The 26,875-nt window shown below is 46.3% G+C and overlaps 1 protein-coding gene and 1 long non-coding RNA gene across 14 annotated transcripts in view; one reads left to right on the top strand and one right to left on the bottom strand.

Moving 5' to 3' along the window:
- Positions 1 to 26,875, top strand: part of ARVCF (ARVCF delta catenin family member) — a 603,654-nt gene that overhangs the window by 560,753 nt on the left and 16,026 nt on the right. For 9 of the 13 annotated variants that reach the window (XM_080985089.1, XM_080985094.1, XM_080985093.1 and 6 more), the window contains 7 exons: positions 1,974 to 2,110; positions 2,834 to 2,984; positions 7,534 to 7,726; positions 12,556 to 12,667; positions 14,074 to 14,164; positions 16,154 to 16,207; positions 22,686 to 22,777. In XM_080985089.1, the coding sequence (XP_080841215.1) occupies positions 1,974 to 2,110; positions 2,834 to 2,984; positions 7,534 to 7,726; positions 12,556 to 12,667; positions 14,074 to 14,164; positions 16,154 to 16,207; positions 22,686 to 22,777 (830 nt within the window). The remainder of the gene's footprint in view (positions 1 to 1,973; positions 2,111 to 2,833; positions 2,985 to 7,533; positions 7,727 to 12,555; positions 12,668 to 14,073; positions 14,165 to 16,153; positions 16,208 to 22,685; positions 22,778 to 26,875) is intronic. The other 4 variants (XM_080985097.1, XM_080985096.1, XM_080985100.1 and 1 more) reach the window with 1 other exon arrangement.
- On the bottom strand, positions 14,062 to 25,717 carry LOC308465440. Its single transcript, XR_013980441.1, has 3 exons — positions 22,982 to 25,717; positions 18,774 to 18,963; positions 14,062 to 14,202 (listed from the first exon to the last, which is right to left on the bottom strand). It is a non-coding gene; the product is annotated as an uncharacterized lncRNA (long non-coding RNA).

The raw sequence follows: 26,875 nt of genomic DNA, 5'->3' as shown, positions 1-26,875 counted from the left end.
CAGGCCCAGTACCCTTCTTTGTATGCAGTGCTCTTTTTTTAAAGTGTTTTGTCGTGCCCCCCCCCCCCCCAACACTTCGTTCAGCACCTTGTTGGTGTCGCCGGCTGGTTTGTTTTCTGCACCTCCCTCGGGCACCGAAGAAATAATAAACGTTGCTATCAAAATCTTACACTGCAGAAATCTAGCAAAGTGTGCCTAAAAACATCATTATATTGTTTAGGCAAGCCGACCCAGACATGGAATTTTAATATGGGATTTTATTATGTCTGTCTGTTTTACGACGCCTGACTTTATCCTTTTTTCTTTTTTTGATGAATGTTTTAAGTCCCTTTGCTTTTAAGGTTTGATTTTTATCGGGATTATTAAAATGAATATTTTGTGCTGTCTTACAGAAATCACTTAGAACCGGGGGGGGGGGGGGTTGATCTCAGACTCTCAGGTCTATCTAGCCCCACCAGCCCTCCCTATTTATACTGTGGGGCCATTTGGGGCAAGTTACAGTCACCTGCCCTGCACCCAGACTCCCCAAGTGCCTCTATTTTCCAAGGACACCCGTGATTTGGAGAAGCCGTCCCAGGTTTCTTATTTGATCCTGGAATGTCCCGCTTTACCTTAGGATGGCCCTATTTTCATTGGAGAAATGTTGGAGGGTATGGAGTTATCCGACCCTCCGAGCCGTCTGAAGGCAATCCTGTATAGTGAAGCTTTTTTAAATGTTTAATATTTTATTATGTTTTTATATATGTTGGAAGCTGCCCAGAGTGGCTGGGGCAACCCAGTAAGATGTGTGGGGTATAAATAGTAAAAATATCATTATGGAATGGGATGTCCCTATTTTCGTGAATCATGCTAAGGCCCGGTGTCCGGATGCGGCCCAATCGCCTTCTAAATCCGGCCTGCGGACGGTCCGGGAATCAGCGTGTTTTTACATGAGTAGAATGTGACCTTTGGTAATCCTCATAGAACTCTAGCCCAATGGTTGCCATTAATTTGAATGGATTTTAGAATACTGTGTTACTTTTATTGTTGTTAGCTGCTCTGAGCTTCGGCTGGGGAGGGTGGGATATTATTATTATAATTTTATTATTATTATTATTATTATTATTATTAAAATGCATTTCTGGGTTATTTGTGGGGCCTGCCTAGTGTTTTTACATAAGTAGAATATGTTCTTTTATTTAAAATGCGTCTCTGGGTTATTTGTGGAGCATAGGAATTCGTTCATTTCTTCCCAAAAAATATAGTCCAGCCCCCCCCCCCCCCAAGGTCTGAGGGAAAGTAGACCAGCCCCTTGCTGAAAAAGTTTGCTGACCCCTGATTATTAGGAAAAAGTAATAATAATACATTTGTTAGCCTTTCAGATACTAGACAGTCACATCCACATCACATACTTAAATCATATAAAAGAATTGTTGGAACTGTGGCTTATTAAGGGTCCTGCTGTCAGGGGTGAACTACAGTTCCCAGGAATCTTTGGGGCTTTACATGTGCTTAAAACGTCTGGTGTGGATTTGACACAAAACCCTTTCATTGTCTTCGAGGAAACTGGCCTCCCTCTCTTTAAGGTAAAGGGACCCCTGACCATTAGGTCCAGTCGTGGCCGATGCTGGGGTTGCGGCGCTCATCTCACTTTATTGGCCGAGGGAGCCGGCGTACAGCTTCCGGGTCATGTGGCCAGCATGACTAAACCGCTTCTGGCGAACCAGAGCAGCGCACGGAAATGCCGTTTACCTTCCCGCCAGAGTGGCACCTATTTATCTACTTGCACTTTGATGTGCTTTCGAACTGCTAGGCTGGCAGGAGCAGGGACCAAGCAATGGGAGCTCACCCCTTGCGGGGATTCAAACAGCCGACCTTCTAATCGGCAAGTCCTAGGCTCTGTGGTTTAACCCCCAGTGCCACCCGCATCCCATCCCTCTCTTTAGCAGCCTTACAAATCTAAATGTGGTTTTTTCCGCCTTCCCTGCTTTTAGGTTTTGAGTTGCTCTACCAGCCCGAAGTGGTGAGGCTTTATCTGTCGATTCTCACCGAAAGCCAGAACTTCAACACTCTGGAAGCAGCAGCGGGAGCTTTGCAGAACCTCAGTGCCGGAAACTGGACAGTGAGTGATGTGTGTTCTTCTTCTACCCTTACTGTCATTAAGTACTTTACGGTGAGAGGCATATATCTGTTTAGGTTTCACCTTGTTGCCCAGGTTTGCTTTGGAAAGATGATCTGGCCTCCCCCCAGCCCCAGGTTTCCTGTGAGGCTCATTTATGCCTCAGGTGGAGAACCTTTTTGACAGTGATCAATATTCACGGTTGTTGTTTTTCAGTCTGCAACTGGTACATAATTGATTACTGTCTCCCCCTCCCTTTAAATGATGTTTCTTTTGCACTGAAATGAATGGAGTGTAAATAATTATGTCACTAATTCAGTTAAATCAATTAACTTACATAAATCATGTGCATAGTTATGTAAATTACATGAAACAGAGGACCGCAAGACAAATGGCATAGTATTTGATGGAAACCGAAATGCAGTGAAATGAAAACAGCGCTGATTGTGACAAAGCCAGGCTGGAATGGATCTATCCAGTGTTTCTCAGACTTGGCTGTTGTTGGACTACAATTCCTATCATCCCTGATCACTGGTCCTGCTAGCTAGGGGTGATGGGAGTTGTAGTCCAACAACAGCCATAGAGCCAGGTTTGAGAAACACTGCATTAGATCGACCTTCTTAAAATGCAAAATCAATTTTTATTATTAAAAAATGTCTATAGAAACATGGGTCTTTGACTTGAAGCCCCTCTAAATCCCTTGGGTGTCCTCCTTCCCCATTTCTTCCTGGTCAGTGGTCCACATATATCCGGGCGACAGTGCGAAAGGAGAGAGGCCTTCCGGTCCTCGTGGAGCTCCTCCAGTCCGATTCTGACAAGGTGGTGAGAGCCGTGTCCATCGCTCTGAGGAATCTCTCCATGGATCGCCGCAATAAGGATCTCATAGGTATGTTCCAAATGCTTCCTAATAATAATAATAATAATAATAATAATAATAATAATAATTTTTATTTATACCCTGCCATCCCCAGCCAAGGCCGGGCTCAGGGCAGCTAACAAGCAATAATAAAAACAAATTGAATGAATACAACTTAAAAACAACATTAAAATATTGAAACATTAAAATATTAAAATTCAGCCTCATCACAGGAGGAGAAAGGAAAAAAGAAAGAGGGGGAGGGAATCAAATTGGCTCCAAGCCAAAGGCCAGGCAGAACAACTCTGTCTTACAGGCCGTGCGGAAAGAAATCAGATTCTGCAGGGCCCTGGTCTCATGAGACAGAGCGTTCCACCAGGCCGGAGCCAGTGTTGAAAAGGCCCTGGCTCTGGTTGAGGCTAATCTGACTTCCTTAGGGCCCGGGACCTCTAGGGTGTTGCTATTTATGGACCTTAAGGTCCTCCGTGGGGCATACCGGGAGAGGCGGTCCCGTAGGTACAAGGGTCCTACAGCAAATGGGTAGGTCCCTGAAACGAGGATGTCCTCGGATGGAGATATATCCCCACAGCCAATGTTGAGGTGGAAAAATCTTTTCTCCCCCTCCGTCCGTGGTGACATTAGAATGTGAAAGAGCCCTGACTAGATAAAGCCAGTGCTTCACCAAGTAACCTGTACAAAAATTCTTACAGGGACGCTGGTGGCACTGTGATCTAAACCACTGAGCCTCTTGGGCTTCCCGATCAGAAGGTCAGCGGTTCGAATCCCCATGATGGGGTGAGCTCCCGTTGCTCTGTCCCAGCTCCTGCCAACCTAGCACTTCGAAAGCACGCCAGTGCAAGCAGATAAATAGGTACCACTGTGGCGGGAAGGGAAACAGAGTTTCCATGCGCTCTGGTTTCCGTCACCGTGTTCCATTGCTCCAGAAGCAGTTTAGTCCTGATGGCCACACGACCCAGAAAGCTGTCTGTAGACAAACGCCGGCTCCCTCAGCCTGAAAGTGAGATGAGCACTGCAACCCCATAATCACCTTTGACTGGACTTAACCATCCGGGGGTCCTTTACCTTTACCTTACAAAAATGCTTATACCGGGGTAAAGTGTGCATGAAAATGGATACATTTGGGAAAACAACATTAAAAAATGCATTACATTAGGGAAAATCACTTTGCCAAAACGTATAGAATTCCACAAAATTCCACATGCACACGTGTATATTAGATGAAATCCGCACTAAAATATGAAGTAAGGACCTTTAAAAAAAAAAATCCACAAACTGATGTGGAAATGTGAAGAACTGAACTTAAAGATTGGAAAAATGAGAAATTGAGGGAAGCCTAAGATGGAGTCTTGTGTCCATTTCTGAGCACTGCAGTTTAGGAAGGATGCTGACGAACTGGAATGTGCACAGAGTTGGGCGACCGAGATGATCAGGGGTCTGGAAACCAAGCCTTATGAACAGTTGAGGGAGTTGGGTTTGTTTAGCCTGGATAAGAGGAGACTGAGAGGAGATATGATAGCCATCTTCAAATATCTAAAGGGCTGTCACATGGAAGAGGGAGCAAGCGTGCTTTCTGTTGCTCCAGAGGGTAGGACCCGGACCGATGGATTCAAATTGCAAGAAAGGAGATTCTGGCTAAACATTGGGGGTTGGACTAGATGCCCTTTGGGGTGTCTTCAGACTCTACAGTATTACGATAAACTGCTGTTTGCCCATTCCCACTTCTTACTGAATGCATTACATCCATTAACACCCACAGCCCAGTAAGTTTTACATCCACGGCCTCAAGTATTAAAACTGAGAAGCAGCTTAGGCAGCCTTTCTCAACCTGTGGGTCCCCAGATGTTGTTGAACTACAGCTCCCATCACCCCTAGCTAGCAAGGCCAGAGCTGAAGGATGATGGGAGTTGTAGTCCAACAACATCTGGGGAGCCATAGGTTGAGAACCACTGGCTTAGAGCATGGGTAGGCAACCTAAGGCCCGAGGACCGGATCCGGCCCAATCGCCTTCTCAATCCGGCCCGTGGACGGTCTGGGAATCAGTGTGTTTTTACATGAGTAGAATGTGTCCTTTTACAGTGGTGCCTCGCAAGACGAAAATAATTCGTTCCGCGAGTCTTTTCGTCTTGCGATGTTTTTCGTCTTGCGAAGCACGGTCCGTCGCAACTGCGCCTCTTCAAGCGGCTTTAAGAAAAAAGCGCAAGACGTTTTCCTTTTGCGAAGCAAGCCCATAGGGAAATTCGTCTAGCGAAGCAACGCAAAACCGAAAAACCCTTTCGTCTAGCGAGTTTTTCGTCTTGCGAGGCATTCGTCTTGCGGGGCACCACTGTATTTAAAATGCATCTCTGGGTTATTTGGGGGGCATAGGAATTCATTCACACACCCCCAAAAAATAGTCTGGCCCCGCACAAGGTCTGAGAGACAGTGGACCGGCCCCCTGCTGAAAAAGTTTGCTGACCCCTGGCTTAGAGCTTCATCCTGCTGAACTGCAAAAAAAAATGGCATTGGGGGATACTAAGCCTTAGTCTCCTGAAAGCACGCGCAATACTATTAACATGAAGGATATGCACACCTTGTTCAGGGCTGAGCTGAGAATATGCAAGGCAGCGCTCTTTGTGACCCTGTGGGTCTCTTCCGAGGACATCTTGAGAGTAAACTGTTTTTATATTGGCATTAAAACACGGCCTAAGCAACTGTTCCCCTGTGCCCGTATGATGAAAGCTGCAAAGGGTAATATATGATAGCAATGAAATCTGCAGCGAAGGATGCAAACCCCTGTGCTTTTTCCTGATGACCACAACTTTTCTTTTGCAGAATGTGCTTGCTTTGGGCAATGAGTCTTCAGAAAACTTTTGAGCAAGGATCTGAAACTTGTGGAAAGGCTCACAAAGATCTATCAATCGCCCCAAATTACAAATTACAAATGCCTTCCTCATTTGTAACCAGGGTGGATAAAAATCAATGATTAAAAAAATGGATTTTTTATTTAAATAAAAAAAAATTATTTAAATCAATTTTTTTTTATTTAAATCGGATTTTTAAAATAAAATGCTTTTGGAGGAAAAATCTTTCCTATTTAAGTTACACTATAGTCCAAAGGCTATTCATCAGGAAATAAGCATTTGTTTTAAGTTTTTCATGTGTGCTAAAATTCAGTCTCTTGGTTTTTTTAATCGTTTAACCACATCAGCTAACAAACCTGGATACATATGCTATAATGTTATTGTTTTAGTTAAATAAATTGTTTAAATTGTTCTTAAGGAAATGATTATTTTTCTCCTTCCAATAAAGTACGGCAGAAAAGTTGTCCAAATATAAACAATAATTTTATAATTATCTGTCTATGTATTTCTAATAGTATAACCAAATCAGTAATTTTTGATATAACTGTAAAAACTACTCTGAAAACTTATTATTCCAAAACTGAAACCTTCATCTGGTTGTAAATATTAAGATTATGAGAGTCTTAAGCAAGAATGAGTCTTTCTGTAAAAAAAATAAAATGATTTAAATCAAGTCTTACTGACTAGTGATTTAAATCGTGATTTGAATCGATTTGATTTAAATCAAATCCACCCTGTTTGTAAATATGTGGTCTAATTTTATATCAAAAGAGGAATATGTGTACCCACAGGAGCACAGAGAGCTGTCCTGTACTGAACCAAACCATCTAGCTCAGGCATAGGCAAACTTTGACCCTCCAGATGTTTGGGACTACAATTCCCATCATCCCTAGCTAACAGGACCAGTGGTCAGGGATTATGGGAACTGTAGTCCCAAACATCTGGAGGACCGGAGTTTGCCTACGCCTGATCTAGCTCATAGAATCATAAATAGTGGAGCTGGAAGGAACTCAGGTCATCTAAAACATTTAGATGCTAAAAAAATTTTTGTTTAGACAAGCCTACCCAGATACGTAGAATGCTGATGTTTGCTTTAATCTGTTTATTGCTGGTTTTCATCTTTTTCTGGGTGGTTTTCAATAGCTGCTTTTAACCGTTTATACGGATAACTTGTATTGTTTTGTTTATTGATTTTTGTGACGAGACCTTATACAATCAAGCACTGCATATGTTTTATAAAACAAAATAGACGGAATAATACAAAGCATGAACTCCCGGCTGAGTCGTAACCCTGTTCTTTTCCTTAATAATAATAATAATAATAATTTATTATTTATACCCCGCCCATCTGGCTGGGTTTCCCCAGCCACTCTGGGCGGCTTCCAACTGAATATTAAAAACAGTACAGCATCAGACATTAAAAACTTCCCTAAAGAGGGCTGCCTTCAGTTGTCTTTTAAAAGTAAAATAGCTGTTTATTGCCTTGACATCTGCTGGGAGGGCGTTCCACAGGGCAGGCGCCACTACCAAGAAGGCCCTCTGTCTGGTTCCCTGTAACCTTACTTCTAGCAATGATGGAACCGCCAGAAGGCCCTCGGCACTGGATCTCAGTGTCCGGGCAGAACGATGGGGGTGGAGATGCACCTTCAGGTATACAGGACCGAGGCCTTGAATTGAACGATCAGGTTGAACTAACGAGAGCCCTTTCTGTTCCTCAGGTAGTTATGCCATGGGGGAGCTAGTGAGAAATTTGCCCAGCAAGCAACAGAGGTCTTCGAAAAACCTGGAGGAGGACACTGTGGTTGCAGTCCTGAATACCATCCATGAAATCATTACCGACAGCGTGGAAAATGCCAGGTCCCTGATCCAGACGCAAGGCATTCAGAAGCTGGTCGCTATCAGCAAATCGAGGTTAGTTTTTCTCTGGATCATTTCAAAGGATCCTTTCTGTCGCCTACTACCTTGCTCCTTTTCATCTGGCAGCGCCGGGTTTGGAACATGCATGTGCTCTGCTGATGAGAGATGGTGCAAACAGGAGAGGGTAGCTCAGTTTGGAAAGAGGCCCTCAGATAATGAGTATTTATAATAATAAATAATAATGAATTTTTATTTATACCCTGCCCTTCCCAGTTCAGAAAACCAGGCTCAGGGCGGCTAACAACAAATTTAAAACACTTAATTGATGCAACAAAAAACAGCATAAAATACAGTATAAAACGTGAATAACAATAAATTCAGAATTAAAAAATCAATTTAAGGGGGAAATCCATCCAATAAACATTAGATGATCACCAGGGCTAGCTGGCTAAATTAGTCCTATTTGGGCCAGCGAGGAGACCAGCGTTGGAGCCATCACTGAGAAGGCCCTGGCCCTTGTGGAGGATAATCTGACTTCCTTAGGGCCCAGGACCGCTAAACTGTGATTATTCATGGACCTTAAGGTCCTCTGCAGGGCATACCAGAAGAAGCAGTCCCGTAAATACAAGGACCCTAAGCCACAAAGGGTTTAGGGAGTGCAAATAGAGAATCATAGGAGTGCAAATCCAGTTTTTCTCCCCAAGAATTCCAAATGCACTTGTATTCCTGCTTGTACCAGTGCCAGCTCCTGGTTTCAGAGGGTCTTGGGTAATAAATCATCATCATCATCATCATCATCTATTATTTATACCCCGCCCATCTGGCTGAGTTCCCCCAGCCACCCTGGGCGGCTTCCAACAGAATACCAACAACAACAATAAAAAAAACGATAAAATATCAAACATTTAAAACTTGCCTAAACAGGGCTGCCTTCAGATGTCTTCTAAAAGTCAGATAGTTGCTTATTTCCTTGATATCTGATGGGACGGCGTTCCACAGGGCGGGTGCCATTACTGAGAAGGCCCTCTACCTGGTTCCCTGCAACCTCACTTCTCACAGTGAGGAAACCGCCAGAAGGCCCTCGGAGCTGGACCTCGGTGTCCGGGCTGAACGATGGGGGTGGAGACGCTCCTTCAGGCATTCTGGGCCGAAACCTAGGAATCTGTCTTATACCAAGTCCGATCAATCTTTCATCTAGCTCAGTCTTGTCTACACTGACTGGCTGGAGCTCTCCAGGGTTCAGAGAGGCGTTCCTTACTGCTGTCCCTGGAGATGTTGCAGAGAGACCTCAAGGCCTTTTGCTTCCCAAGCAGATGCTCCACGTCCCTTCCTCTTGGCCCCCCCACCCCACCCCTGGTGCCACTGCCTGTTGGCTTCCTTCCACTTTGAACCCAACCAACACCACCAATCAAAGAGAAAGAGGACAAGTTGGCACGGAGAGGTCATTTGCTCCTTGTCCTTGTGTTCTTCTCTCCTCTGACACCAGCTATGCTGGAGACACCCGACATCTCACTTCTTTGGTCCATGTCCTGGGCATTAACGTTAGCTCAGACAGCATTTGCATTGAACAAGGAGCATACTGGAGGACGTCTTTTGTGAGTGTGGGTGTCTCAAAAGCACAGATCGAGAGGATAGGTTGCTAAGTCTGGGCTGATGTTCTGGGCTGTTTGGGTTAGCACAATGCTTAACTCCCCAAGGCGCAGGAGCACCACTGGACTTGCCCAGGCGCCTGTTTGCTGAGCTAAGCATGAGCACTAATTGGTGTACAGTCATACCTCACGTTACGTTTGCTTCAGGTTGTGCATTTTCAGGTTGCGTCCCGCAGCGACCCAGAAATACTGGAAAGGGTTACTTCCGGGTTTCGCCGCATGCGCAGACGCGCAAAATGCGCAGAAGCGGCGAATCACAACCCGCAGGTGCGGGTTGCGTTCTTTTCAGGTTGTGAACGGACCTCCGGAATGGATTCTGTTCGCAACCAGAGGTACCACTGTATTGGACTTAAATATATATTTGAGCTTTAAAGAACACTCCCTGTGCATCTGCAGGAACTGGTTTTCTTTTCCAAGACAGAGAAGGACTTTTCAGGGCTCTGATGCTCACCTCCTCTACAAGGGAAGAGTTAGGAGCGTCATGCTGGCCATCATATTCCTAAAGCAGGAAATGAAATAACTCCGGGACATCTGTGGCTTCCAACTTTTGCGTTTCATCTTTTGGTTGCGCAGCTGGAGCGCTTAATGCACATGCCGTAAATGCTTATCGTAAATCACCGCCCTTAATAGGTTGAGTTGACTTCAGAGACAAGATCAATAGAACGAAACGATCAGTCATCTCGGGACAGATTCCCTTGTTGGCTGCTCTATTCCTCAGCATCAGGCATGCATTTATCAGGCATCATCATTTAAGGAAATTCAGACATTTATTGGCAGAGTGGGAGACGTTTGTCCTTTCACAACATTCCATTATATGGATGGCAATGATAAGGCTGTTAACAAAATAAACTGCCCCAATGTGCAACGATCGTAAGGAGATGGGCAATACTCTCAAATAGCTCTCATTTGCACCACAACAGTGCTGGAGAGAAGCTGCCTTTTGATGGCAGGGCGGAAATATTTTTATTTTTGCATAGGCAAACATGGCCCTCCAGATGTTTTTGGGATTACAACTCCCATCATCCCTAGCTAACAGGACCAGTGGTCAGGGATGATGGGAGTTGTAGTCCCAAAACATCTGAAGGGCTGAGTTTGCCTATGCTTGCAGTCTAACCACTTTCATCCATTGTGGGTTTTTTGAGGGGGCATTTACTGAGACCTTTCACAGGTGCCATAGGAGGTCCTGGTGGGCACACTGGTGCCTGTGGGTGCCAGGTTGGCAGCTACACTTATTAGTCTTGAGTGGAACTGCCACCACCACCTTTCCATTTTTGAGGCAGCTGGAAGGGAAGCACAACTAAGTATCGCAATGAAATAATCACTGTGAGTTTAAGCGTTTGGTCTGTTATTTTGGCCCTGAGACCATTCAGCTCCTCAAATTACTCCATAGGAGCACCTTGGGAGTACAGCCATACCTCAAGTTACATTTGCTTCATGTTACATTTTTCAGGTTGCATCCCATGGCGACCCAGAAGTACCGGAAAGGATTACTTCCGGGTTTCACCACTCGCGCATGCGCAAAAGCGCTAAATTGTGCTATACACACAAGTGCCAAATCACACCACGCACCTACGCAGATACGGCGCTTCAGGTTGTGGGCTTTTCATGTTGTGAACGGGCCTCTGGAATGGATCCTGTTCACAACCAGAGGTACCACTGTACATGCCCAACTTACAAAATGAGAAAAACCCAAGCAAAAAACAAACAAGCAGATATATAATGACTAGTTCAATAAAGGAAACAGAAATATAGGGACAGAGTTAAAGTATTAAGAAATAATGCCTGAAATATAAACTTTGTCTTAGGCTGTGTATTATCTGAAGCCAAGATCCTTAAAGCTTATTTGCAGAAATGTTGGTCAGAAGCTGCTTTCTCCTGGCTTACAATTCCAAGACATGGCATGGATGCAAATACTTCTCAAACTCATCACAGGCAGAAGCGAGTCAAAAAGGGCAAAGCCACATTCCAGAGCCTTAGCAAGCAAGACAAGTGAACTGTTAAATGGGAGAGGTTATATTTATATTTAGGGTTTCATGAAAATCCAGGGGTTCAGGTGGGCTAAGCTGTTTCTACCTCTTCCTTACACCCCAGTTCCATCCAATCGTGTTTGAGGCATTGCTTGCGTGGCAAGACCCCTCCCCCAAGTGAAATAAAGACACTGGACACATAATGTAAGGTTAATGGGCATAAAAAGGCCACAACTTTATTGATTACAGAAATGGAAGGTATTGGCCTTAGGCATTGGCACCTATCGACTACCCGGCATGCTGGCCGGGAAGGGTTAACCACAAACCGCGGGAGTCCTGTTGAAGTACGCCAACTAGGATCCCACGGGTGTCACCGCTCGGGGGCGTGCCGGAGGCCCTTACCTCCCTAGGTTTCGGACAAGGCAACGCCCCCCGGAGTCCTCTACCGGACTACCCTTTTTCTGGGGGAAGGTGATGGCGCTTCCTTCCCCCCACATTCATTTGCATAACAATAATCCCCTGCCAATGCCTAACCGCCATATACGATTGTGACGATTGCTACCAGGTAGGCGAAAAAACCACAAGGCAGACAGTGCGCCAAGTTGGAAAAATTCCTACCAGGCCCCTTGCGGCGACCAACCGGAGTCCATAGCAAGGTCAAGCTAGCTAAACCTAAAGGGTGGGTGGGATGGGAAAATTCTTCTCACAGCTGGCGAGGGGAAAGAGGGCGGTCCCCGGGCGTGCCTGGCCTTAAGTAGGTTGGGCCACGCCTCCCCAGCCCGCCGATTGGCGGGTCGGGTCGCAGGCACGCCCGGGGATTCCCTGAGTCTCGCGGGGGCAAAGCCCGCCCCCGCGTGTGTGGGAGGGTGGCTGCCCGCAACCCCCTCTCCTCAGGAAGTCGGAAATGGCTTTGTCATACAGTGCGTGAGTACCCCAATTTTTTTTGCAAGCACCAGCAGTGTAGAAAGCAGGGTTGTGTGTGACCAACCTTAAAAGCGTCCTGAGCACAAATAATCATGCCTGAGCAATAAAAAGGATATATGCAGGACCCCTAAGATAAATGTTCCATGTCATAAACATGGTCATGAGAACTAGCCCTTTGTAATAGTTTCAGATTCAAGAGAACGGCTGACCGGTCCCTCCAGATGCTTGCATTTGTTAATGACTTAAATTGTCAACAGGCTTCAATATCTGAATTTCTCTGACTTATGACGTTTGCTTCTTTGCCTGCCTTCTTCTCCCCACGCCCCGCCCCCTCCAAAACCAGCCAGTCTTCCAGGGAAACGAAAGCAGCCTCTCACGTCCTTCAGATGACCTGGAGTTACAAAGAGCTACGGAGCGTTTTGCAGAAGGAAGGCTGGAACAAATCCCATTTCCAGGTGAAGGCGACCGCAGAGATCTGCTCAAGAGCTATTGGAGCAAATGGGGTTGGGAAGGCGAAAAGCGAGCTTACTGGTTTGGGAAGGGAAAGCTCTATGGGATTAATGTGGGGGTAGTAAGAGGTTGCGAGTGGAGCAAGCAGGAACACAGCTCTAATAAATAACATTTGTGAAAGCAATGTGGTAGCCAAATAAAGCACCACACCACTGCAACTTAAATGTCACGGAATTCCACTCAATATTGATCCAGAGCAGAACTCCAATATATAGTTAGCAGAGTAAATACTTAAACACGTTTCAGGATTCCCCCCAAAACAGACTAGAGGCAATTAATATTTCATCCAGCAGAGCTTTACTGCTACTGAAGTACAAATGAGCATAGTGGTCGCAAATCCAATACATTCAGGATTGGCACTGTCCATAAGAAATCCAGTTGCGGCAAAGTTAAATTTACAATAATTGACAATAAGACTTGGGATGCAGGTGGCGCTGTGGGTTAAACCACAGAGCCTAGGACTTGCCGATCAGAAGGCCGGCGGTTCGAATCCCCGCAACGGGGTGACCTCCCGTTGCTCAGTCCCAGCTCCTGCCAACCTAGCAGTTTGAAAGCACATCAAAGTGCAAGTAGATAAATAGGTACCACTCCAGCGAGAAGGTAAACGGTATTTCCGTGCACTGCTCTGGTTCGCCAGAAGTGGCTTAGTCATGCTGGCCACATGACCCGGAAGCTGTACGCCGGCTCCCTCGGCCAATAAAGCGAGATGAGTGCCGCAACCCCAGAGTCGGTCACGACTGGACCTAATGGTCAGGGGTCCCTTTACCTTTACCTTTACCTTTACAATAAGACTTAACCAGGTGACCGACAAAAGTCATCGCAAGGCCATAATCAAACCACGCAAGAAAGCGGGTGGGTGGGCTGGGAGATCCCGCGAAATGGAGGCAAACAAGGAGGATGCTTCCCTGGCCGTGCCACGATTTAAACAGGCGTAGCCACACCCCCGGGCAAACCCAATTGGCTGGCCCGGGGCGTGACACGGCCGGGGATCATGAAGACATGGGCGGCGTTCCTCCGCCCCCTCCAGGGTCGCTGTGAGGACCCGGATTCCCACCCACAAAGCAGCCCCTCCTAAGGAGGGGAGCTGACTTCGCCTGCCAGGAAAGTAATAGAGCAGCGTTGTCACACTTCCGTCCCCACCACCCCAGTAAGACCATAAAGCACACAAGCTGGAAAAATGAGCTCTCAGCATGCCGACTTATTGCTGACTACCGCCGTACTAAAAATAGGAAGTAGGACGCAGATTGGTTTTGTTGGAATGAGCGTTTCATGATAACTTTCTGAAGCGGCTTTTGCTTTCCGCTCTGTTCCCTGCGAAGCTGCTGACTCTGGCGTTTTCCTTTCTTTCCAGTCTGCGTCTGCGACTCCTAAGGGATCCAAAGGCACCTCATGCAAGTCTGGCTATGACGACAGCACCCTGCCTCTCGTGGATAAAAGTCAAGGTCTGTGCTCGTCCCAGAGGGGCCCGTCTTGAGCTCTTCTAAGCAGCCGTGTGAAAATGAGAAGATACTGGGGGTCAGGCTGGACGCGATGCCAAACATTCATTCTAACACATTTATTCAATAAATATATATTCCACCTTTCCTCCCTAGAAGCTAAAGGTGGCACAACGACCCTGCGGAGTAGGTTAGGCTGAGAGACTGGCCTCACTTAAAGCAATAACATGCCACTTTAAGCAGTCACGACTCACCACAAAGAATCCTGGGAAGTTTGCCTGATGCCTTCATAATATACCTTTAGGTGCCAGGCAAAAACATTCCTTTTTAACCAGGCCTTTGGTTGATTTGATTGACATCCTATGTATGCCGTTTTAAAATGTAGGGTTTTTGGGGGGGGGCGTTATTGTGTTGCTGTTTTTATTTTGATTCTATATTTTGTGGCTTTAAATTTTGATTTTGTTCTGTGAACTGCCCTGAGACCTTTCGGTTTAGGGCAGTATATAAATTCATTATTATTATTATTATTATTATTATTATTATTATTATTTGCCTCATGGAGCTACAATTTTCAGAATGGTTTAATGGTCAGTCCCTCACCCCAGGGAACTCTGGGAATTGTAACTCTGTGAGGAGACTGGGGCGGGGTGGGGGAGCTCCTAACTACTCTCAGGACCTCTAACAAACTATATGGAGTTATTTGTGGAATCCATGACAGTTTAAAGAGTATAATACTGCTTTAAATGTAAATAGTGTGGTTCGAATCCCCACGACGGGGTGAGCTCCCATTGCTCAGTCCGTGCTCCTGCCACCTAGCAGTTCGAAAGCACGTTAAAGTGCAAGTAGATAAATAGGTACCACTCCGGCGTTTCCGTGCGCTGCTCTGCTTCACCAGAAGCGGCTTAGTCATGCTGGCCACATGACCCGGAAGCTGTACGCCGGCTCCCTCGGCCAGTAAAGCGAGATGAGCGCCGCAACCCCAGAGTCATCCGCGACTGGACCTAATGATCAGGGGTCCCTTTACCTTTACCTTAGTGCTGAGAATTGCTAAGAAGCCCTTGTTCTCCTCGCACAGCTACAATTCCCAGAGTTCCCTGGGAAGAGGGATTGATGGTTAAACCGCTCTGAGAGGGGAATAGGCATCCCCTAACAAACTACAGCTCCCAGGATTCTTTGGGAGAAGGCATGGCTTTTTAGAGTGGTATCATGCTGCTACCTCACCAGAGTGGTGCATGCTCTGGTTATCTCCCGCTTGGACTACTGCAATGTGCTCCATGTGGGGCTACCTTTGAAGGTGACCTGGAAACTACAACTAATCCAGAATGTGGCAGCTAGACTGGTGACCAGGAGTGGCTGTCAGCACCATATAATACCAGTCCTGAAAGACCTCCGTTGGCTCCCAGGATGCTTTTGAGCACAATTCAAAGTGTTGGTGCTGACCTTTAAAGCCCTAAATGGCCTTGGCCCAGTATACCTGAAGGAGCGTCTCCACTCCCATCGCTCAGCCCGGACACTGAAGTCCAGCTCCAAGGGCCTTCTGGCAGTTCCCTCACTGCAAGAAGTGAGGTTACAGGGAACCAGGCAGAGGGCCTTCTCGGTAGTGGCACCTGCCCTGTGGAACGCCCTCCCACCAGATGTCAAGGAAATGAACCACTATCTGACTTTTAGAAGACTTCTGAAGGCAGCCCTGTTCAGGGGAGTTTTTAATGTTTGATGTTTTATTGCTTTTTTATTCTTATTATTCTGTTGGGAGCTGCCCAGAGTGGCTGGGGAAACCACATGGATGGGGTATAAATAATAAATTATTATTATTATTATTGTTGTTGTTGTTATTATTATTATTATTATTTACTTTAAGTGGGCTGGAAGTCACCAGCCTGTAACATCTGCTTTTAGCACACTCAGAAAATTCTTGCCTCCTTCCCTCTCCGTGGATTGTGAGGCCTGATCCGCCTCTCCAAAAGTCCAACTAGTTTCTATTCTTCTCTCCTGTAGATAATGAGAAGACTGGAAGTCGGGATATGATTCCTATGGATGAACTTGGGCCAGGTAAACGCAGTTACAGATCAACCTCTTCTGCCTTTTCCCCATAGTGAAGCTTTTCCCTCACAAGGGAGTTCGGCTTCTCAAGAATAAGAGCCAGTGTGGTGTAGTGGTTAAGAGCAGTAGTCTCGTAATCTGGGGAACCGGGTTCGCGTCCCCGCTCCTCCACGTGCAGCTGCTGGGTGACCTTGGGCCGGTCACACTTCTCTGAAGTCTCTCAGCCCCACTCACCTCACAGAGTGTTTGTTGTGGGGGAGGAAGGGAAAGGAGAATGTTAGCCGCTTTGAGATTCCTTAAAGGGAGTGAAAGGCGGGATATCAAATCCAAACTCCTCTTCTTCTTCTTAGAATCATAGAAATCATAGAATCATAGAATCATAGAGTTGGAAGAGACCACAAGGGCCATCGAGTCCAACCCTCTGCCAAGCAGGAAACACCATCAGAGCACTCCTGACATATGGTTGTCAAGCCTCTGCTTAAAGACCTCCAAAGAAGGAGACTCCACCACACTCCTTGGCAGCAAATTCCACTGTCAAACAGCTCTTACTGTCAGGAAGTTCTTCCTAATGTTTAGGTGGAATCTTCTTTCTTGTAGTTTGGATCCATTGCTCTGTGTCCGCTTCTCTGGAGCAGCAGAAAACAACCTTTCTCCCTCCTCTATGTGACATCCTTTTATATATTTGAACATGGCTATCATATCACCCCTTAACCTCCTCTTCTCCAGGCTAAACATGCCCAGCTCCCTTAGCCGTTCCTCATAAGGCATCGTTTCCAGGCCTTTGACCATTTTGGTTGCCCTCCTCTGGACACGTTCCAGTTTGTCAGTGTCCTTCTTGAACTGTGGTGCCCAGAACTGGACACAGTACTCCAGGTGAGGTCTGACCAGAGCAGAATACAGTGGCACTATTACTTCCCTTACTTCCCACTATTACTTCTTCTTCTTCAAGTGTCTGAACTTGACATTTTAGAGCTGATTTTTTTTCTTTCCAAAATATCAATAGCATTTTTAAGCGTGTGTGTTTGTAAAAATGTAAAGAGGCAGGTAGAAATATAGATATGTGGGTGTGGGCAGCTACTCTAATTTTATGTGGCCCTCAAGATAGGGATGGGTGAACCTGACAATCATGGTTTCTCTCAGTTTCTCAGTTTACTAATTTTAGGTTCAGTTCCCCATTTCCAACATCAGTTTGTGCTTTTGTTTTCTTTACAGAGAGTCAGCACTTCAGTGCGAAGTTCTCCTGATATGCAAATGACTGCGTGCATTTTTGTCTAATATACATATTTTTTGCAAGCAATTTTCCATAAGATACTGCGGTTTTTTATGGGTGTATGTTGTTTTCACTAATGTATGCAATTTTGTACACACTTTACCTAGTGTATGAATTACTTGGTTGGCAAACTGCATGGCAAAATTTGGAGAAGCACGCATTTCAAAGGAGGGCTGCGTTTCAGTTTGCATATTGTTTCAGGAAGTGCAAATTAGGTAGATTTGCCTTTCAGTGCAACTGAATTTGAACTGAATACAATTTCTCCTCCATCCCTACTTTTAAGTTGTGGGTGAACATATCAGACGACACAGCGATTCTTCAAACAGCTCTTGTTTATTCACAGGCCAGAACAGAACTGAACTGAAGGGTTCAGCCAGCCTGCTTATATAGAGCTCCAGTACAACGCAACTGTAACAATTTTCTAAAACTATCCAATCACTGAACGTCACTTTCGATCCCTTATTTGCATAACTATCTACAGCATCCCCCTGCTGGCCCAGGGTGAGAACTTCAGTACATAACACCTATCCTTGGCCTAACTTCAGAAATGGCCTGGAAGCAAACTGTCCTTTCCTTAGCTGCCCACTGGGCTTGGGATGAAGAGTGAGACGAAGGGCTATCAGATAAAGTGTGTATGAGAAATGGGAACGGGGGTGTCAGAAAGAGAAAGAGGCATTAGAGTGGCAGAAGGAGAAGGGAGAAGATTTTGGATACCTCCACTTTGGGGTCTGGCTCCACTCGCCACTGGCTTAGCCGCACCCATAATTGGCAAGTGAAAATGGCCCTCCACAGGAAAAAGAAACATCTACTTGTCAAAATTAAAAATTAAAAAATAGTCCAGTAGCACCTTAGAGACCAAGTTTAGGTATAGGGGACGCAGGTAGCGCTGTGGGTTAAACCACAGAGCCTAGGACTTGCCGATCAGAAGGTCAGCGGTTCGAATCCCCGCGACAGGGTGAGCTCCCGTTGTTCGGTCCCAGCTCCTGCCAACCTAGCAGTTCGAAAGCACGTCAAAGTGCAAGTAGATAAATAGGTACTGCTCCGGCGGGAAGGTAAATGGCTCTGGTTCGCCAGAAGTGGCTTAGTCATGCTGGCCACATGACCCGGAAGCTGTACGCCGGCTCCCTCGGCCAATAAAGCAAGATGAGCGCCGCAACCCCAGAGTCGGTCATGACTGGACCTAATGGTCAGGGGTCCCTTTACCTTTACCTAAGTTTAGGTATAAGCTTTTGTGTGCATGCACATTTCTTCAGACTATTTTTTAATTTTTAATTTTGACCGCGTCAGACCAACACAGCTACCTACCTGAATCAACTTGTCAGTAAAGCATGATGATTTAGTTGCATTTTCTGGTAATCTGCTCTTATGGTCTCTTGCTCCAGCTTGCGGAGAATCACAAGTTTGAAAGATCTCAATGATACAGCATCATTCTAGAGGCATTTTGGTAATTGCTGGGGTGGGGGCATTGAGAAGGAAACAGGGTTGTACAGGAATCCTGCAAAAAAAAAGAAGGACGAAACAGATGAATTAAGGGGCAGTTGTGGGGGCTGCTTTCACGTGTAATTCAGAGGGTTTTTTTATAAAAAAATATATTAATAAACAAAATAAGTCAGAGAAAAAAGAGCATAAAGAAAAATACTTTTACAGCAGGTTGAAATCAGCATATGGTTGAACATCATCACTGAGTAGTTTGCAGATTTTTGAACTAATTCAGGGAACTTGGTTTAGTTCCCTGAATTAGTTCATTCCAAACGATGTTCATTCCAAATGATGGCCACTGATGTTTACTGCAGATAACGCTACGCTAAAGGGTATGGCTCCATTTATAGCTGGTTCCTATGTTTTAAGTCTGCGCTGATAAAATCCAACATCTAAGAGTTTCGGATTTGCATCTGGAATAAAAAGCATTTAAAAATAAATAAATAAATGTTAGATTCAGCTTTCTCATCTATGAGAAGGAAGGTTGCATGCGTTTTTAAAAACCAAGTACAGCTCCTCTTGAAACCTAAAACTGTAACAACAGGAAGGAAAAAGATTCTGTTGTGATGCTTTTCATATACCTCACTTCAAACCTTCCAGCCAGCGTGAATAAGCTGTGAATATGTTTCTTGCTTAAGGGAAAGCTCCGATATACATCCTCTCAGTGGGAAGAGATTCACTTCAAATGAGAGCGCATTGCAGGGTGACCATGTATTAACCAGCCTGGCAGTGTAAAGCTGAGGATCAGAAGCTACTTTGTTGGAACACATTAGTTATGTGCCCAGAGTAAAAAGGGTTTTCCATCGATCGGCATGCATTGTGAATTTAAGAAAGACTTACGGGGGTGTAGCGGGAAACTGGATCTCAAATGCAGGCAACGGCAGATGGTAGGATTAAGAACGCCATCATAGACCTATTAGATGAGGCTGATGGACCAAGCTAATGGCCCGTCCTGTTCAGCATCCCATTCTCACAGTGGCCAACCAAATACCTGTAGAAAAGCCTGCAAGTTGTGAGAATGTTCAGGGATGCAGGAGAGGATATATTGTCTGATAATTGCCTTTCCAACTTGTGTTAACAAGTTCACAATTTAGCAGAGTAACATTCCCCTGTTTAAACTTGGAGCGGATGCGTTTGCTGAGGCTCGCTAAAGCCTTTATAATAACTGTTCTGGTATTTTCCCCTTATTCCCTCATAAAAGATAAGACACGACACAGTCTTCTATAAAAGTATAAAAAAGTTTACTCACACATCATTCTGTTCACAATAGGATCCCAGAAGGCAGACTTAGCTTAGAAAAGTAACATATACCTAGAAGACAGTCCCTTTGTCCTCTCTTGGCTGGAAGCCAAGGGGGCATCTTTGGCTAAGCAGATGTTGCTTCTTCGATGCATGTAGTCAAAAGAGAGAGATGGCTGCCCTGCCCTCTGCTTTTGTCGTTACCTGCACAGGTGAGGCCACACCCACCTCTAGTCACATGCAGAGGAAGTCTGTCCCAGCCCAGAAGGAAACAGGAAGTTTACCTGCTGGCTGGACAAACATTCCTCCCCATGTGTAAACATGTTCACTCTAGGAATGTTGTACTTGACTGCTCTTGTGTTTCACATCCCACACAAGCTGGGCATGAGGGCATCTCTGCCCATCTGCAATTCTCGGCAACTGGTATCCAGAAACACTATGCCTCTGACAGCGGAGGGGGTACATAGCTTACTTTGACAGCCTTGTCCTCCGTGAAATTGTCTAATCTTCTTCTAAAGCCATCCAAGTTGGTGGCAGCCCCTGCCTCTATCAAGCTTGAGGTGGCATATGTGGTTTTCCACTTCCCATTTTATCCTCTCCTCCCTGAGCAGAGGAGCAACTCCCTCCTCATCTACATCTTCCTTAGGGTAGTGTGAGGGGTTGTGACAGGTATTTGTGGAGGTGGTCCTTCAGAGAGGGGCTAGAGACCCATTTCCTAGGAGGCCTTCACCTCTGAAAGTTAGGGGTGCCTGAAGCAGAGCTGCCAGTGGACCTCTGAATAGCCTGGCAGGTCTGTGGGGCGACAGGGAATCCTCCATTCTGCCCAAGTGCTTAGATAACATAAGAGCATAAGGATGACAATTGCTACCCTTTGAAAAGACCTTGCAGGTGCTCACCTGACATCATGGGATCAAATAATAATAATAATTTATTATTTATACCCCGCCCATCTGGCTGAGTTTCCCCAGCCACTCTGGGCGGCTCCCAATCGAATGTTAAAAACAATACAGCATTAAATATTTAAAACTTCCCTAAACAGGGCTGCCTTCAGGTGTCTTTTAAAGATAGGATAGCTGCTTATGACTCCCAGGCTGCACACCTGGTCCTTCAGGGGGCACAGTTACCCCATTCAGGACCAGGGAATCCCCCACACCCGCCTGCCCCCTGTCCCCCAAAAACAGTACTTCTGCCTTATCAGGATTCAACCTCAATCTGTTAGCCGCCATCCATCCTCCAACCGCCTCCAGGCAGTCACACAGGACCTTCACTGCCTTCACTGGTTCTGATTTAAAAGAGAGGTAGAGCTGGGTGTTATCTGCATACTGATGAACACCCAGCCCAAACCCCCTGATGATCTCTCCCAGTGGCTTCATATAGATATTAAAAAGCATGGGGGAGAGGACGGATCCCTGAGGCACCCCACAAGTGAGAGCCCAGGGGTCTGAACACTCATCCAGCAGAACTAGGAAACAGCTCCAAAGGGTGTGGCAGCACTTTTAAATGATAAACTTGCACATAAATTAAGAATAGCAGGAGGAACCAGACAGAAGCACATTTGTGGGGTAATGATGGAATTCTAGTTCGTTTGCGAATAATCCAGATAACAAAAGACAGGTCCTTGAAGTCTACTCTTAATATACAGACATTACAGTGGTGCCCCGCAAGACGAATGCCTCGCAAGACGGAAAACCCGCTAGACGAAAGGGTTTTCCGTTTTGGAGGTGCTTCGCAAAACGAATTTCCTATGTGCTTGCTTCGCAAGACGAAAATGTCTTGCGCGTTCCTGCGGGGTTTTTTTCCTCCCCCCCCTTTTTCCCAAGCCGCTAAACCGCTTATCAGCTGATGGCTAAGCCGCTTATCAGCTGATCTTTAAGCCGCTCAACAGCTGATGCTAAGCCGCTTATCAGCTGATCGTTAAGCCGCTTATCAGCTGATCTTTAAGCCGCTTATCAGCTGATCGTTAAGCCGCTTATCAGCTGATCTTTAAGCCGGCTAAGCCTCTAATACTGTAGCGCTAAGCCTCTAAACCTCTAATGGGCTTGCTTCGCAAGACGAAAAAACCCGCAAGACGAAGAGACTCGCGGAATGGATTCTTTTCGTCTTGCGAGGCACCACTGTATAATACTTTAGTTTCATTGGACAGTACATTTCTGCAATCCAGGGAGAAGATTTTCTTTTCAGCTAAGGCAAAGTACCTTGTTGATTCATTATGGGTTTTATGTTTTTATTCTATAATTTTGCTGCATTGTTTGGGGCAACTTGTTCTAATGTATCTAGAGAAACATTTTTTAATAAAGAAAAGAAAAATACCTACAGATGCTAGCAGTGGAACGACGTCTTTGTATGTGTGTGTGACCATGTTGTGCTAGTTTTGGGATGGGGTGAAGGTTTGTATCCGCTGTGGTGCTGTTTTTGAAACAGTGGAACGGGCACCCATTTAATGCCATGCTGCCATTGATGCCGCAGATTCCTTTACGGCCTCCTGTCATTCCTCTGCAGATGGCTATTCGACCATCGATCACCGGGAGAAAGAGCGAAAATACAAAGCCAATGACAACATGGGGGACGCGTCAGAGAAAGAACCACTAAAAGTAAGTTGTGTTCTTCCAAGTTGCACATCAGGCATTTGCAATGCCCCCCCCACCTTTTAATGGAGTTTTGTGGGCCAGTGTAAGGCAAAATTAATTTGAATTGCTCTATATAGAGGTGCAGAGCTCCCTTTTGAATATCCCCAGCCATCATGGCTCTGATAAGACCATCTGCTCATCTACAGAGGAGAAGATACTAGGCCTCACCTCCTTGCCTTTGGCCTCCATGTTGCTACCGCTGGTGCCTTCAGTAGCACTGAAGATCAGGGAACCTGTTGTATTCATTAGCAGTGAAGATCAGAGAAGCTACTGTATTTGTTGGTAGTGAAGATCAGAGAATCGGTCGTTCCCCTCTGTGGTGTTCCCAACCCTCGTACAAGACACTGTGCTTCCTAGAAGCTGGATTTTCTGCTGTGGAAATTTTCAAATAAAGACTGGGCGTAAAATAAAACCTTAGGTTTAGACCTCAGTGTTGGCCCACCCTCCACACCACCTGCCCAGCCTGTTGGGATGGCAAGGGGAATTCCTGTGGGCCACTGTCTCCCAAGGACCTGTGCTTCCCTTTACTCTCTTAGAATGACCCTTCATCCTTGTGGTTCTAAGAAGAAGGAAGTGCGTCCCCTCGCTCCACATCCCAAGGCCATTTCCTTCACAGGAAGTTTGAGTGGAGGAGGAAGAGCTCTTGGGGCAAGGCATTTCTGTGGAAAGCTAAGACCAAGACTCTGGGTGACAGCAGCAGCCATGTTTGACGGGGTCCTGGGCAAAGTGTGTTCTAGCGAGCCCCCTTCCTCTTTTGGTTTTGCCTGGCATCATTAGTTTCTAGGACTGAGTAGCAGAGGGCCACTCTTTTCATGACGTTTCCTCCACATGATGCTGCGTCGAGAGGCATTGTGTGGAGTTAAAATGGCAGCTGGACTCAGCCACCTGGTTCTGCTCAGACCACTGAGTTGGAGAATAAAAGCAAAGGGTGGACCTCAGTGGTGGGCCCTGCCAGGATTTTGGAGCCAGTGGTGCCATCAGGGCAGGAATTTGGGGACTAATGAGCCAAATGAGCAGGAGAATCCCTCAAATGAAGTGCTGCATGAAGTAACACATATGACCGTCTATAGAGAGCTCAGGATACCCCTAAGACAAGGGTGGGAGACCTCAGGTGCCAGGGGCCAAATGTGGTCCTCCACACCTCTCTGTTTGGCCTTCAAAACTCTCCTCAGAACACATCCCCCAGGCCACACCCCTCACTGATCCCCCCCAAACCCCACCCAAATGTTTTTTCCTGACTGGAAGGCGTTCTTGAACTCTGGCAATGCCTCTTTCATGGTTGGATGGAGGACAGAGAGGAGTGTGGGTAGAAACTAGCCCATTGCATAAAGAGAAAATTTACATTTGTTGCTCCTCCCACTTTTGCCTCTGACTCCACCCACCACTGACTGACATGTGGTCCTCAGAGGCTTGCCCAGAACGGAATGCAGTCATTGGGCTGAAGAAGGTAAAATTTACATTCGTTGCTCCACCCAGTGAGAGTCCTGAGGTCCAGATAGAAATACATGGAGGGCCGCATTGAGCTCCAGGGCGTGAGATTCCCTGCCCCTGATTTAGCAGCTCCTTACATATAAGGCACACATGGTTTGCTTTTGTTCTTTGTTCTGTCGCTTTCAGTTCCTCCATTTGGAAACCAACCCCAACCTTAAAGTCTATAGCTGTGCAGGAGACTTTGTCCTGAGAATAGTCACTACCAGCACCTCTGCTCCCTTGTGGTTTCCATGGTGAGAAGAACTGGAAATGCGTGCGAGTGTCTGTGCAAAACTAGGCGAGGCTGACTCCGCAGGCTTGTGCTCAAATATAATCTGGTTTCCCATCCTTCCAACTTACTGGTGGACATGGAACATGGAACCATCACATGCTGTGGATTCCACAACACTTACTCCCTGTGTTAAGGGTTCCAGTGTCCCTGGGAAGTGATAGAGCATCTACTTGCTACCAGAGAAGCCAGGGACTGTACCTGGGACCTTCTGCATGTCAGGCAGGTGTCCCTAACACTGACCAGCAACAAATCAATATGGATTCTGCCTTAGGAAATCTCCTTTTATCTGGGCCCTCGGTCCTCTCCCAATATGTCAAGCTGCGCTCGTCATCCTCTCTCTTTTTTTGTCCTTGTGGTTTTTTAGTTAGCATCCTGTCCTGGACAACTTTGTATCATTCAAGTTGCAAGGATTTTTTCAGCTCAGCAATTTTGTCAGGGACTTCTTAATTTTCATCCGCCCGCCTCATTAGGGTAATCCCTCGTCTTCCCAGCCACACTCCCAGTGGCAACTCCAATAAGCCGCATGCTTTATTTAGCTGTGCTTGAGAGCCTTAAAGCTGTGGTGTGATCGCAAGACCCACTGCCCTCTTGACCCGCTGCTCTGCTTTCCATATGAAGTTCCACCGGGCAGCACTGTTAGTGGGTCAAGATTACAGCTGTGCGTGGATTATGAGACCTCAGTGACCCTTAGAGCTGGTCTTGCCTCAACGACATCATTGTTGTTGATACCCATTTGGCCAGACTGTGATTTTCTCCTAAGCCTGTGCTTGGCCAGGAAAGGGGACTTACCGTATTTTTCGCTCTATAAGATGCACCAGACCACAAGACGCACCTAGTTTTTGGAGGAGGAAAACAAGAAAAAAAATATTCTGACTCTCAGAAGCCAGAACAGCAAGAGGGATCGTTGCGCAGTGAAAGCCACAATCCCTCTTGCTGTTCTGGCTTCTGTGATAGCTGTGCAGCCTGCATTTGCTCCATAAGACGCGCACACATTTCCCCTTACATTTTAGGAGGGAAAAAGTGAGTCTTATAGAGCAAAAAATACGGTACTAGCTATCCCCTTTTGACCCAGGTGAGCAGCACACAGGTTGCACCTGCCTTTTGTGTCAGGAGCACAAACGACAGGAGAGGAGAGGATTTTTTCGCAGAGCTTTCTCACCACGTGCCATCGAGCGAGGGTGGTGTCTTGACTGAGCTGTAGGCAGAAACTTGCGGCAAGCCAGCCCCTGAGAACCAAGAGCCAGGAAGCAAAGCGAGCACTCGGGTCTGAAGAGTGAGTCAGAACTAAAGGACAAACCGAGAGGCAAGGTTCCAAGCTGCAAGTGAGAAGTCAGGACACCAGAGGAGCTCGCAAATGACTTCTCATTCTCCAACCTGCTTGTGGGTAGAGGAATCAGGAAGGTGTAACCACTTGACTAAATTTCTCGAGGGGAAGGAAAAGTGCTCCAACAGTTTCTCAAAGAGGTAGAGCTCACTATTAGCAGTAGCACAGGTTCCTGCTCTCTGTCGACATGCAGAGGGCCGGGAGGCCAGCTGATAAGCCCCAGCTGTGCCATCTCCTTCTATTGGCCCGTGCTCCAACGTACATCGGTGACCCGGGCTTCTAAACCCAGGCCATGCTATTAGCAGAGTGTACTGCGCACACAGAATAGGCGTGAGGCTTGTGAAGTCAGTCTACAGATTTATTAATCATAAATCAGAACAAAGAAACATGTCGTCTCTCTCTCATGTCGTCTCAGAGAGAACAGCAAAAGCAAAAGCTATACATACACAAATGGAAGTTCCCAGCATACTCTGCTGGAATGTAAACAGACGTGACATGCAACAATTCCACACATCTGTTCCTTAAGGTGGAACAGAATTCTCAGCACTCTCCTCCCCCCTACAGGTATGTGTGTGTTAGTGCCACATTGGGTCAAGATGCGCAAGTGCTTATTCTGTTGAAAGGTGAGAGATAGGCCCCATTGCTCCATGGGCTGTATACTGTAGAACAGGCATGCCCAACGGGTAGATCGCGATCTACCGGTAGATCTCTGGACATCTGCGGTAGATCATTGGCTCCCCCCAAAGAAGCTGAACAACTGTGGCTCCCCTAAAAAAAGCTCAACATTTTACCTCCTCCCTGAAAAAACTCAACAACTTTGACCTGAACCCCAAAAAAGGGGTTAGATCACTGCCAGTTTTTAACTCTGTGAGTAGATCTCGGTCTCTTGGGAGTTGGCCACCCCTGCTGTAGAACAAGAAGAAGGCACATGATTCTAACAATGCAGTCCTAGGCATGTCTACCCATTGAGTTTAAT

Source organism: Podarcis pityusensis (assembly GCF_964106645.2).
Source record: "Podarcis pityusensis genome assembly, chromosome: 16".
Classification (NCBI taxonomy): Eukaryota; Metazoa; Chordata; class Lepidosauria; order Squamata; family Lacertidae; genus Podarcis; species Podarcis pityusensis.
Note: the sequence above shows the minus strand (reverse complement) of the source record. Positions and strands in the feature narration are given on the sequence as shown.